At 39.5% G+C, this 14,500-nt stretch overlaps 1 protein-coding gene across 1 annotated transcript; it reads right to left on the bottom strand.

Moving 5' to 3' along the window:
* Positions 1–795: 795 nt before the first annotated feature.
* arf1 (ADP ribosylation factor 1) lies at positions 796–5,310 on the bottom strand. Its single transcript, XM_022757882.1, has 5 exons — positions 5,212–5,310; positions 3,074–3,257; positions 2,811–2,921; positions 2,517–2,641; positions 796–2,384 (listed from the first exon to the last, which is right to left on the bottom strand). Exons 2-5 carry the CDS (start codon positions 3,216–3,218, stop codon positions 2,226–2,228), a joined length of 540 nt encoding a protein of 179 aa, XP_022613603.1. The 5' UTR covers positions 3,219–3,257; positions 5,212–5,310; the 3' UTR covers positions 796–2,225.
* Between the last annotated feature and the right edge of the window lie 9,190 nt (positions 5,311–14,500).

The following is a 14,500-nucleotide window of genomic DNA, read 5'->3' as shown; positions in this document are numbered from 1 at the left end:
AGGTTGAGCTCCCTGACTGGTGCGATACCATTGGAATGCTCTCCACTGGTCATAATAGAGTGTAGTGTTTGCATTTGCCTTGAATTGGTCTGAAAGAGGGTATTCTGCTGGCTGGCACCTGGGGGGTGCACTAAAAAAGAGCAAGGCATTCATAAAGAAGAGTGCAAAAAACCAGGCTGGTCCTTTTTATATGGCCGAGTACCGTTAGACCGCCACACACAAACCAAGCTGATGGAGCAGCAGGAGAGGAGGCCAGACAAAGCCACCCCATGAGGGACCCGAGACTCGAACTCCCTCTCCTTCCACCACTACCATACTCTCCTGCCATGTTTTATAGGCTTGGCTGCATTAACCACGGCAGCCTAATCAACCTGCAAGAATGCTGTCCTAGATTGCCACCCCAACACAATGTGAAACAGGGTGTGCTCTCCACATTAATGCTTTAACCCAACATTTGGTGATTTCCATTACCTTGGAGCATCACATTTCTTCCTGGGTCAAAGGGGTGATCACCCCAACAGTTTACTCTGACACCAATATCGTATCTCTTGTTAAATCAGCATTGTTTCCTGAAGTGTATTACTGCACTATTAGGTGTAGCGCTAATGATTATTCTCATTAATCTGTTTTTTTCCTCTTATTTTGCTTCATAGATACATTGAACAATTAATTTATTTCTTTGTTTATCAACTAGCCATGGCTATGGTCTATTTCAAAGATAAAAATATTAGTTTTGCTGTTTTTACAAATGGAACAGACAAAATACTACCAAGCAGGGAGAGATGCTACATCATGCAAATTTAACGTTCAGTCATTTTATTGCATAGAGTGAAACAATGAAAATCATCTTCAGACATTTTTCTCCAGTCACTTTAATTACAGTGCCTTTTTTTTCCTCACAAAACAAAAGCTTTACATAAAAAAACACAGACAAACTTAAGAGATTAATATAGTCTTCAAATATTTAGACAGTTATAATTCAAAAAAAATGTTTAATGCAACCCAGAGTAATCTTCGGAGCAAGTAAAGGAACACCCACACCTTTTAGAAAAGAAGAGGCAACATGTGTCTTGGATAACAAGGCATATGTATGACTTCCCGTTTATCCCAAGGACAATGTGCTGCAAAGGAAGAAATAATGGCACTATAGTAAAAATGTCGCAGAAACTGATTTTGTATTGCCATCAAAATGCCATTTTCCAGATTGTAATGAATAAAAAAAGAAAAAAGGCCTGACTTGCCAGAGCCATTAGTGACAACACTAAGGGTGTTGTAGTGTGCAACTCCTTTAGTTACAATTACCTCACACAGTTTACACTAGTAACAGTACAGGGCTGTTGAGAGTACTCAGTGGGGTAACAGTTCCTGTGCAGGCTAATGATGTAAACACCCAGTAAATATGCATGCCCTTTAAGACCAACGGAACACATCATGCAGTTTTGCTAACAATTATATCGCAAAGGCAGCACATGATCAACCTGAGACTCAGAAATACGAAAACCCAACGCTGACACAACAGACTGCCTTTCAAACAACCATAAAGCAGGTAGATATGAGATCATTGCATTTCTCAATTCAAGCCAACGCACTGTATAACAAAGGCTGGCAAGTGTTCACAGACAAGGAGTTCTCAATTTGGACAGAGTGATGTCAGTACAAATAGTATGCCAGTGTTTACTAAATGGTAATTTGGGGACTGGTACATGTAGTCACTGGTTAGAGTAACCATAGTAGCTGCAAGTAGTGCATCAGTGTATAATTCAGTTTTTGGAAAATTAAAAGCCCCTCATGGATCACTCTCTACAGTACGTGTGACAAGATAATAACAGGTCATCAGATTGCATTGAGGTCCCGGGGGCCAACATGTGCTGGTAAATTCTTATTTCATTGCCTCCCTTTTCTTATTCAATGCACACATGGCTGCCCCTCAGCCAGAAAGAGAAAAATAACCATGGCAGAATCTAAAAGAGTGCAATAAGCTGCCCCATTACCAAATATATTTACAATTACATTAAAAAAAAAAAAAATGTTTTACAAGAATAGATCAACCCCACCACTGGCCTGTATGTCTGTGGGAATAACTGCTGAGGAGAGGGCAGCTTCCGGTTTCTTTTTTTCTTTTTTCTTTTTTTTTTGGACTAGGTAGCTCAGTTTTGCAACACCTTGAGAGTAGAGAGCAAGGTCAGAGATTGTGTGGAGTAGGTAGGTTTGGATAGCTGTGATTATTAATGGTTTTTTAGCTGATTAGACAACCAATCCAGTCCTTCATAGAGACCATCTCCAGTGGTGGCACAGGTTGCCTGGATGTACCAGTGTCTGTTGCGTAGGGAGTGAAGATTCATCTTGTCTGTGAGTTCAGCAGCATTCATAGCGTTTGGAAGGTCCTATAAGCAATAAACAATGAGAAAACATTAGGAGTGTACCCTGTGTGTACAACAGGCCAAGAAAAAAAACATGCGATAAATGTGTTGTGATATGCACCTGTTTATTTGAAAGACTGATTAAATATTACTTACTTGTTTGTTGGCAAACACTAATAGGACGGCATCACGCAGCTCATCCTCTGCCAACATTCTCAAGAGCTCTTCACGAGCCTCCGTACATCGTTCTCTGTCATTGCTGTCCACAACAAAGATGAGACCTGGAACAAGAGCAAATGTAGAACAAATGAGTGTGTGCAAGTTACGGATCTTTTAAATACAAAGCAGTGAAAATTTTGTGAATTAAAAAAAAACGAAAACACATTGCAAAGTCATTGATTTAAAGCAAACAAATATCAGGCTCTAAGGTTTTGATATAATTAAACGTACCCTGTGTGTTCTGGAAGTAATGACGCCACAGCGGTCGAATTTTGTCTTGACCACCGACATCCCATACTGTGAAACTGATGTTCTTGTACTCTACTGTCTCTACATTAAAGCCTGGGGGGGAAACAAATAATCACATTAATAACAAACTCAACGTTCTCATTCAACAGTAATAAGGTATTCTGGCCTCCTAGAATAGTATTGTTCTAAACACGTAACAGGCATGTAATAGGTAAAGGAAAGACATTTTTCAATGTTTTGTTTACCTATTGTAGGAATGGTAGTCACAATCTCTCCAAGTTTGAGCTTGTACAAAATAGTTGTTTTTCCAGCAGCATCCAGGCCCACCATGAGAATCCTCATCTCCTTCTTTCCGAACATTTTAAATAACCCTGCAAACACATTCCCCATGGTGGCTGGTGATAGGAACCTACTTTGGCAAAAATAAACCTGTGGAGAAAACAACAAATCAATTGTTAAATGAGGGTGCTACAGAACCAAACCAAACAGTGGATTTAAAACTTGATTGTAAGAAGTAATTACAAAAAGTCAAAGGACAGAAATGTATCAACTCTTTCTTGATAACTGATCCTAAATCATTTAGCAAACATAAAGTTGAGAGGGCTTGCGTCTTATTTTTGTTTTATGTGATTGTAACCTGAATATATTTGAGTTTTGGAAGATGTCACCTTGGGCTTTAGGAAACTGCGATGGGCACTTTTCACAATTTTCAGACATTTTATAGACCAAATGATTAACTGAGAAAACTATGGGCTGATAAATCAATAATGAAAACAATAAATAGTTGCAGTCATAATTGTATCAGAGTTTCTATGTGTTGAAATATGACCACAAACAAATTGTCATCTCTAACGCCTACATAGACTCTAGTTTCCCCATCTAAAAAATGCACTGCACCTACTACTTAATGCCTCGCACTATTGCTGCTGCTGCTACCTTTAGTAAGAACTAGCCAACATCTAGTCCTATTTTAGCCCCAGTTTCTGCATCTGATCCTGTATCAAAATGACATTTGAGTCACATACCAAAGTATCTGTTATTCTGAAAAATATATACCTGACTGCCTTTGAGTGGGTCATTTAACAACACTTACTGTTATTCTATAATGATATAACCTGAATCCTAAAAGACTCAATCCATCTGGATTGAACACATAAAAAAAATAGCCCAGTTCCCATATTGCGCCTACCCTTTTTAAACCAAATAAAGATGGTAGCCGACAATGATATATGTCCTTGCTCAATTTGTACAATGTGAACCAGTAACAGTTTATATTTTGTTAATATTCTGCTTGTGTTTTAGAACATATACAATTTCCAGCCACTGGATTAGGAAATATGATCACAATGTGAGATACAGGCTACAAATCTTCTGTTTTTCTATCGTGTAATAGACGATTTAAGCTTATTTATGCTTTTTTTCAGAAAATTGGATGCTTATTATTCCTTGTTCATGCCATGTTATTGCGAGCATTCACTGCATTGAGACGGTGCTATGCTTACAGCTGGTCATGAGAAGATTAAAATAGTGAGTATATGACACCATATTCATACAATTTCAGTTTAATTACATGCGGCTATAGGGTTTGGCTGATGTGAGGCATCCATATTTGTTTGGATTTGACGTAACCCCAAAGTGCCAATTCGGATATATAGCAGCTTTCATAAAGTTTCCCAATTGACATAAACACTTCTACAAGTCGAAAACTCGTCATTAAAGCCTTTGTAAATATTCTGTCATTCCTGACAAACAGGAGACATCGAGAGGATGAATTTGATTGTGCTGTGACCGAATCAGGGTAACCTACCGAGTGCGGAGGTGACGAACAGGACTAGCCTTGTACAGTTGGACTAGCCGCCATCCTGTACCAAGACGTAGAGATAACGAATTTGCTCTTCACTCATTAGACTACATATTAGGACCGCAGCAGTTTCGTAATGTCGGCTCATTGGAGTACTTTAAACTCACCAAGGTGCAGTGCTAAAAGTTGTCCTACGTAAACAAACAACACAGTTAGCTTTTAAGGGTGTAATGCTAACAGTCCTCCGACTAGTTCATATTTTATGATAGTCTATTGTAAACTACTTTTGAGGACGCTAAGAGTCTTATTGCACATTTTTTTATGCCAACATAATACAGTACAGACGTGAGCATGAGTAAGAAAGTAAGGAAATACAAACGAATGTCAGACTCAGATAAACTGGCTAACGTTAATCGGTAAAGTTAGCCCGTAGCTGCAAGTCGTTGTGTTTGTCTCGGCGTCCTGACTGTCGTGAACGCGGTCACACACACGGTTAAGCTGGCAAATGTGGCTTTTTGAACGACTACATCCGATGAAAACAACAATAGATTAGCTTCATTAAAGTATGTCTTTTACACTTACACAGTTTATATATTCCCTTCCCTCTTCAAGGCGTTTCCTTCCTCAGGAAAATGGCGACAATTTGACACGTCAGAGGTTCCGTTCCTGCAAAACTTCCGTGGTCATCATCAGGATGAGAGATGTCGCCTCTTGTGGCTAAAGGGAGAACTACATGCCATCTAGATAGTCTAAATTGTTAAACATTACTTAATTGTTAATTGGCCAATTGGTTAATTGGCATTAGCATTTAGAAACTAAACTTAAAATTTAATTAATTGTTTTAACACATATAATGTAGTTGCACACGGATAAATGGATATTTATTCATGTATCGTGATCATGTGTGTTTTCTTATGTGTGTTTTTTTTCATGTGATGTGTATATTGTGTGTTTTTACATTGTGTATTGTGTATTGTGTATCCTTCATCAGTGAATGGAGTTTTCTCAGTTGTCATGGACAGTCAAAAAGTTGGCCTATTCATAAAAAAACATTCTTAATGCATATAATCAATATATACAGCATATGTTTTATGTTTATATCAAAGAATTAGGATTACAGTCATTCATTATCTGTTTAGAGATCAGTTATGGTGTGGTGTTTCATAGTAAGAGTTATAGTCAATGACAAATATATTAACACTTTTAAAAAGTTCTCTGCTTACAATGGCAATATGGTATGTTATAGTTTGTTATCAACAACTGATTATTATTATATTCTGATTAACTAATTATTATTTAAACCTAAATTAGGAGATGAAAAATAAAGTGTTACCAGTAAGGAGTATTAATACTGTTGAACTTATGTATATGTATATGTAAAGGCCAATAGGGGACTGAAACATAAACATACAATAGTTTAATGACACATGTGATAGCATTCAAGCCCAAGCTACACTTTTTCTTAATGGGCTTTTATGAAAAAAGAAAGTGGAATGAAATATATCCCGTCAACACATAAACTACATATCTAAGAACAACAAGCAAAAATGGAGTTTTGTGCACAATTAAATGTGATTACATATATCTGGTCTAATGTGAATCTATTTAAAAGCATGGAAAATCCCTGTATAGTGTGAAATTATGAATTATGCCCTGTCTACACATTGTCTAGACTCTAGATGATGCTTATAAAGTGATGACCTAGTCTGTCATACTGTAAAGTTTAAATTAATTTAAATCTATGGTATTCGTTTTCAAACTCAATTGAAACAGCAATTTCCACATCTTTTAGATCTACTACCAGGTCATTAAGAAAAAGTCTAACTGCGTTGTTGTTGGGCAGTTAAATTTTAACCAGGGTCAACTATGCCTGCTACCCCCAGCAGAGGCGGCAGCAGGAGGGGAGAAGAGCAAGAGAGAACAGCGGGAGGGGAGAAGGGTCTATGGTTGGTGATGGACCACACAGTGAAGGCTCATAATGCTGTCTCATTCTGCAACCATAATTTGTGGTTATGCCCTGCCAAATGCCTGAGAGATCGCTCTCGGCATATTTTCACAGCAACTGCTTTCTTTTTTTATGTGTGTGGAAGGTGTTTACTGAGTAACAATTGTTTAGATTCTTGTAGACTCACACATTTGACTGATTTTCAATGGGCAGATGTTACACATTTAAAGTCAATGTTCCAATCAAACATTGAAATCTTTCAAATCCTGTTTTATTGTAACAACAGCATCTACAAAACACACAGGTATCGAACTCAGTCTATGTATTTCTCTCTCTCTTTCTCTTCTATTTTTCCCGATATCTTTTTAATCCAGACAACTTACAACAAACAATCAAGGAAGCAGATCTTAGAGCATATTGCCAAAACATATACTACAAATTAAAAAAAAAAGGTTTTATCAAACCTTTTCAAAACACATCTTCACCTGTCATTAGTATAGTTTAGTAGGAGGTTCAGGACCAGGTTTGTGCACCAACAAGTTCAGTTCATATAAAAACAATTTCACCCTCCCCAGTGTATTACAAGTACATAGGTATACATTTTATAAAATAATGATATCTTATGCCATACAGGATGCTTCTAATTCTCATCTTTAAGTTTATGGGAGCAAAACCTGTTCACTGGTCGCTCAACATTGGAACTATTGAGCATCTTTACCTTTGGGATTTAGGTTCTACAAGTATCAGTTTGACCAAACTCAACCATCATACTACCAAATCACTGCAAAAACAAACAGTAGCAAACAAGAGCTTGAACACTCCACTGTAATTCCTCATTGCAAAAAAAAACTATAACTCAGACCACAAAAATGCATTTTTTTTCTTTATAAAGGACAGTTTAACAAGACAAGAAGTAAAATATACCTATAAACTTTTGTTTGATTTAGTGATCCACCATATTACAAAACAAAAGTCAAACCCACATTCTCCTCTTTGCACCATCAGAGCACAGGTGCAGGTGTTGAGGTGTGATAACTCTGATCAGGGCAAACACGTGCATTGAAACCTGCCAAAATTATATTTTATTACTGCTGCGTCTTCTGATGCGCTCCTTAGCCAAATCACATATCTGGATTCTGAGATAAACCCTTTGTTGGAAAATTATACCTGCAGGCTGTTGTCTCCTAAGATGAACATTTTGAATTCAAATGAAATACATGAGGCATAAATCATGTTAGATAACTTCAAAAAGAATCTGCCTATTGGTATCAAACTTCATTTTACTTTATGAAGATTTAAACTAAAATTTAAAAAAAAGAAGCAGGTTTTATTGGGTTGACATTAATATAATATGCATTTGCAACGTACCATGTAGTGAGCCGAAGGTACAGTATAAATCCTGGATGGGCTAAATCCACCTCTCCGTGCTTAACAGGCAAATGCAGCGGTAACATCCATTTGAAGGGCTCTTCTCCTTCCTCCTTTGCGGCTTCATATCTCACCAGATACTGACAGTTGTGATGTGTGGACAGAGGACTAGAAATAGGACAGTAGGGGGTGTTTATATCACACACATACACACACACACACACACACACCCTCAACGCACACACACAAACACACAAACAAATTCCTAATGGTCGCACTTGTGTACACTCTTAAAACTTTCTCCCTCACATGCACAAACACGTGCGTGCACAGACACACGTGTGCGCGTTCTTTTTTCTTTTCTTTTTTTTTTTAAACAAGATCTCTTCTTTATTCATGTCAAATGTGTCCCCAGACCACCTATCCCCACCTGGGGGCCACAGCCCCACAGGGGACAGCTACAGTAGGACTGCAGTGATTTTCAAAGAGGTAATCCCTCTCTGCAGAAAAATATGCTTTTGGTAAATTCCTGGGTAATGTATGCAGACTACATCATCACCTGTGAGGCTGTGTCAGTCATGGCCAAATCAAAGTAAATTTGTGGCTGATGAGGCAAAGAGTGAGGATTCTCTGCAGTTTGTGAATGGACGAGGGCTGCCAAGGGGCCAAACAGGCTTTGCAGTAGGAAGTGGGTAAGGATCTCAGTAGGGGCCTTACTCCCCTCTGAGACGAGGCCTAGCAAGGATAAAAACGCTCAGTAAGGGGCTTGGGAATGCTGAGCTGGTGTGTGTGTCTGTGCGTGTGTGTGTGTGTGTGTGTGTGTGTGTGTGTGTGTGTGTGTGTGTGTGTGTGTGTGTGTGTGTGTGTGTGTGTAACAGAGGCAGGCAGAGAGAATGTGCGTATACCCATAAGTGTGTATGTATAAGAGAAAGTGTTATCTACAGTTTCATCAACCTTCACATTATGTTAAAGAATTTATTTTGGATTAGGAGTTTGTGTTCATAGCGTAGGGTTTCAATAATCATAATAATCATGATAATAGACGCACATTATGAAATCGCCCTTGGGCAACCAATAGACTGCTGTGTGAGTCGTACAAAGGAGCCGGTTTGGGCTAAGCAGTGCTGGAACTCAGATGGACAGGCATGGGATGCCTCCCTCTGCGTCTCATGTACTGGATTATAGGTCGGGCAAAATCCCAAAGGAGGTGTGAAGCAAGAAACAAACCGAACATTATTACAACGACCCGCATCGTTGCCATGAGAGGATCCATGCTGGCTTCATCCATTGGCAACAAGTGCCACTGGGCACCCTACCCCACGCCTCTCACAGTAGGGGGCGCTACAGAGAGAGACAGGCCGGGGCAAAAGGATAAATGTGCACCAGTGTCGCCTGCCAATCACCTTTGTATGGTGATTGTCGGCGGTCTGAAAAGGTCGTTAAGGGGATTTACATAACATTTTGCACTCCGCCCCGGGTGCATACGGAAATGTTTGATTCCATATTGAGTCATTACTGCATGAAGATTGTTCTTATGTATTTTGACAGCACAGTTTATGGAAACAAAGGTAGTGAGGTGATCTGGTTGGATGGCAGTTAAGAGTATAAAATGCAGACTGCAACATAGGTTTGGCTAACAAGAAAATTAAAGATGGTAAAGTTCATAAGCATCTGCATTTGTTTTTATTTTTTTTTTTCGCATTTGTCAGATTTTCCCAAAAACCTACTTGGGAAATACAAACCTCTCCATCCTTGGTGCCACAGATAATTTTTAACTGTGTTTTAATTCAAATTTGGGCTCTGAAGTGAGCAGTTGTGCTACCACACATATAACATTATTCAAATATTAGTTTTCATTTCCCATGTGACTCTTTCATTCCTCCAATGACAACTGGTCCACTATATGTGGGAGCCATTGGTGTTGATGGGAGATGTCCTGGGACATCCGTGACAGATGGTTGAGACAAGCTCTTCAACGATGCACTTCCTCAGAAAGGACATGGGGGCCTCTGGCGTGGGATGGGGGTGGGGGTGGGGGGGTGGGGGGTGGAGTGTCTTAAGAATGGGAATGGCTGGCTTGCAGGATGTGGGTATACTGGCAAGGTGTAAGGGTACACATAGAACAGGACGTTCATGCCAGAGAACTGGATTTCCTGGTAAAGGATGACTTGGTTGGACGTGAGGTTACCATGGTCTGTTTCTCCAAACCCCCGGCACCCTTTAAATGACCCACATTTAACAGGACATTTTGCCACCTTCTATGAACTCAAAGGAAGTTTTGACTGATGTTATGAGGCTACGTCTGCTGCTCTCTCTTTGATACTTGCTTCAAGCATCCACATAGGCTATGACGAGCCATTGCAAGATGAAACAATAGTGAGGATAAAGGTATTTCTTTGAAAGACTTTTTTGTTTCTCTCAGGGGGTTGGTTTGAAGTTGATTCATGTTTGCTATGTATACAGGTTTTTAAGGGTTGTCCCACCCCTGCTCCCTGTTTTAAATCCAACTATATCCCATTGGAGGAGGCATCAAAGATTAAAGTGTGAACCTATTGCACCTTTGGGTAGATAATTGGTTGGAATGCACAGCATGTTGAAGCAGGGCCTTGAGGGCAACCAGCACCAACCAAAACTTGTGGCATCAAAACCAGGTAGATGTCCAGATTTGGCATTTGGAATTTTTCACTTGTCATGTTGATGCCAAATGATTTGAAACACGGTCTCATCTTATTTTTCCAACATTCAGGCATCCGTAACATTGACAGGTTGATTGTAAGCGGCCCTTTGGGCCCTTTAGAGAGGCCTCGTGATGACATGATGACAGACCTAACATGCTCCCAAGGTGGTCCAAGGTGGTGTTTTTTATTGCTGATAAGTGATCTGTCTCAGTTATGTAAGTCCCTCAGAGGTAATCCTTAACTGATTGAATTATGAATTTGAAGGCATTTTGAACCTTGTACACAAGCACGGGCACCACAGACCAAAAAATATAATTGATGATTTTGACAATTGAAAATTCCTCCTGACTGTCATGGTGTTGTGCTTACTCGAAATTTGTTTTGATAGTGAACTCTTCTTTGTGTGTGTGTGTGTGTGTATGTTGCTTGTCTGTGCACCTGTCTGCCTTGAGGCTGGAAAGGTCTATAGCCTCTCATTTCTGGCTGGCCCTCGTGTGGTAATGCATTAGAGGGCTTGTCATTGTACTTTATTGAAGACCTCTGACAAGCTATTTGACACTGTTGACAGGGTCAGAGGTGTCAGTCTGCTCAGACTGACAGGGAGATGGACACATAAGGACACAGGCGAATTAGGCCTCTACTCGAGTCAATTGCAGGTTGTTGCCCTAGGGCACTTTGCTGCTCCACCAGTACAACCTGGATGTCAAGTTTGATACCTGGAAAGAAAACAACAAAAATTTGGACCACTTTTCTATTCTGGCATTTAACCATATGTAAATCATCTATTGCATTTAGATTTTTCCACTTTGTGATATTTTCCTATGTCTTTGGGATTTGGTGACAATTTAAGGCAGTAAAACACTAATGTAATGCTAAAAGTTTAGGGGCATCAGTACAACAAATACAATCAAAAGTTGCATATGATGTTTTACACACCTCTAAAATGCATTTTGTGCATGTCCAGAGCAAATATGGAAGCATACATGTGGGAAACAAACCGGAAATAGTTGCAAATCTGAATAAAAGTATAAATAGCACATCATGTATAAATATTTTTAAAGAGGCCAATGTGTGCACTTACATGGAAATATGTGAAGAACTATGGGCTTGTAGGAACCACAGAACGACAAACAATTTAGCTGGAACTGCAGCAGATGGAAATAATGGCACAGTGAATTCTAAAGTCTCAAATCCTTGTTAAGACCCTCCATCTTTCAAACTAAACTGGATCACACCAAGAATCTCCTATCCCTTTATCCTGTTTAGATCCTCTAATCCCTCAGCCATTTTCCATTCTTTCTCTTTTTCTCATTTCAAATGGCAACTGTTTGGTTGTCCGGCAGTGGAACGTTGAGAATTTGTCCTTTTGGTGAAAGGAAAGTAACTATATTGAAGAAAGGAAGAACAGCTTGACAGAGCCAAGAATGCTACGGATCTCTTTAAGTCCCATAATGAGATGTTTTCTCTGCTCGGAGCTTGTATTGACATGGAGCCTAATGATTTCCACAAAGTAATAGATTGAGAGAGTAATGCGCAGGGGTGGGAAAGACAACACGAAGTGATTTAAGTCGTAGAGTAGCCAAGATGCTCAGTGCCTCTCTTTGTATGGGATGTGAAGAGCCTTGATGGTATCACTTCTCTGGAGCAAACACACACAGAAGCATTACTATAGAGTTTGCATGTATCTTCAAGAATGAATGTGGAACTTATTCAATTTCACACATCTTCCTGATTTACTACAAAACCTTATCTAAAATGATACAAAACCTTAGTTACAATTCGAGACCTTCCCATTAGGGACTAATGGTATCTATATTAACCCTTCGCCCCCTCCCTGACTTAGCTTTATTGAAGGAAGGGCAAGGGGGTTGGGGTTGCCTCAATAAAAACAGCACTAAAAAGCAATTACAGTGCTGTGAAGAATGGGACTTGTCAGTAATTTGCTGTCTAAAACTGAGGAGATTGCAGGTCTGGGGCCGATTGGAATTCTGAGCCTGCAGTGCAGTGTGGGAAAAGCAGTGGGAAGGCAAGCACCACCCTTTGTGAGGTAATTACTGGAACTACCAGAGGCCAGCGCCAGTCCCTGCTAATGATAACCCCGCTCCTCTCCCCTGCTAGTCACCTTGTAACTGATATACCCAATCTCACTCACTCAGGACATGTCCGCAATAATGGGGATGAATTTGGGGGATGCATCTTTTTCTTTCTACATTCTGGCATCCAGCTGCGCGAAGCTGATGTTCCTGATAAACCAAATGAAGCATTTTTAAGAAAACTTTCATTGTCTGATTGATTCGAAAAAAAGTTTGACATCCACACTGAAAATGATCAAGGCTGACTGTAAATCCTGGGCTGCGATGAGACATTACTTTTTTATACATGTGCTGTCATCATACATCAATGACAATGCCTACTATTTGATATTATACATATTTGTTATTTTCAGTTGCCTACTAGTATCATGGACAAGGCTGGCCTCAGCCTTTTTAGGGCCCAAAGTGAGAGTTTACCTTGTGGGCCTCTCCACATGTTAACCAATACTGAAAATGACATCAGTTCAGACTGAGGGGACGGATTACATAATTGTAGAAAATCCCAATTTTATAACTTTCAGGACACAAAGAAAAACATGAAAAACATGTCCAAAAGTGAATAAATTATAATATATATAATATATAATATATAATATATAATTATAAATAAATTATCTAAAAAAATAATAAATTGGTTGATATATATAACCACAAAGCTTAATCTCAGCACTGATAAATAAATGTGCGTGAGACTGACTGAAACTGTTGCTGGAAATACAGTACATGCTCATCCTACCTGCTGAACTGCTTTGAGCTACAGAGAGGTGAAAAGGTGACTAATGAGTGATCATGTCTGCCTCCTCCTCCCCTCTACAACCCCAGCCTACATTGATCTGGATGACCTCTTGTCAACCTCCAGGCTTGGCACCCCACCACCACCACCACCATCACCAGACCACATCTTACAGCAGCAGCATACCTGAACACATGGTGCGTCCCTGAAAATCTGCCATGTACTACCTTAAAGCAAACAGTGTACTGATCAAATGCACATATGTGAATGTGCAAACACACACCAGTAGACTGCATGGTGCATTAGTATGCCCCCCCCCGTTATCTCCCCAGTTTGACTAATGCTCTCTTGTGGGTACAGAGGTAGAAAAATTCCTTTGTTACCTTCAACAATACAAACAGGGACTTCAAAAGAGGATAAGGCCGCTTTACAGGTGTCACATCTCTTCTGATGATGGCTGTCCTCTTTAGAAATCTTTCAGATAACCCATCGTCCTCATTCAAGGCAGGTGACATACTTCACACGTCCCCCTCCTCGGCTATAAAAGAGAAAATATACCGCCATGATTGCTGCAGATGTTAAGATGTTTCGGCATGGCCATTAATGCAAGGAGACAAAGGTTTGTTTTGTATAAGTGCATAGGGAAAGCTATAGAGGTCTGATTTTTTCCCCTCTCCACCGTGTCTAATGTTTATCCAAAAGTGGCAAAAAAGTGATTAGTACTGTGTGATAAACAACACATTGGAGGAGCTTAAGTTAGAATTTAGTGGCTGAAGTGTTGGATAAAAGTGTGAGGGCTGACAGGATGTATTTATTTAGAAAATAGAAGTGAGAAACATTATCACTTACAGGCCGTACTAATGCAAGGCTAACAAGGCAAACACTAGTGTAATTTTAAATTTTTTTAGGTGGCATTCATTTGTAATATTTGGGACTTACATGAAAAAGTTAGGTGTGTCAATTTCTCAAATTCGCTTGTGCCAGTGCCAATGTTTTCCAACAACAACAACAAAAAAAATTGCTTTTAATAATCTTCCCATCTGGACGCTGTGAT

Source organism: Seriola dumerili, unplaced genomic scaffold, assembly GCF_002260705.1.
Source record: "Seriola dumerili isolate Sdu_G_001 unplaced genomic scaffold, Sdu_1.0 BDQW01000291.1, whole genome shotgun sequence".
Lineage (NCBI taxonomy): Eukaryota > Metazoa > Chordata > Actinopteri > Carangiformes > Carangidae > Seriola > Seriola dumerili.
Note: the sequence above shows the minus strand (reverse complement) of the source record. Positions and strands in the feature narration are given on the sequence as shown.

Excerpts from the sequence above, each read along its gene's own strand:
- arf1 (XM_022757882.1), bottom strand. The coding sequence starts at position 3,218 with ATGGGGAATGTGTTTGCAGGGTTATTTAAAATGTTCGGAAAGAAGGAG. Across the intron at positions 2,922-3,073 it reads GACTACCATTCCTACAATAG|GCTTTAATGTAGAGACAGTA; the intron begins GTAAACAAAACA and ends TTTCCCCCCCAG. Across the intron at positions 2,642-2,810 it reads TTACTTCCAGAACACACAGG|GTCTCATCTTTGTTGTGGAC; the intron begins GTACGTTTAATT and ends CTCTTGTTCCAG.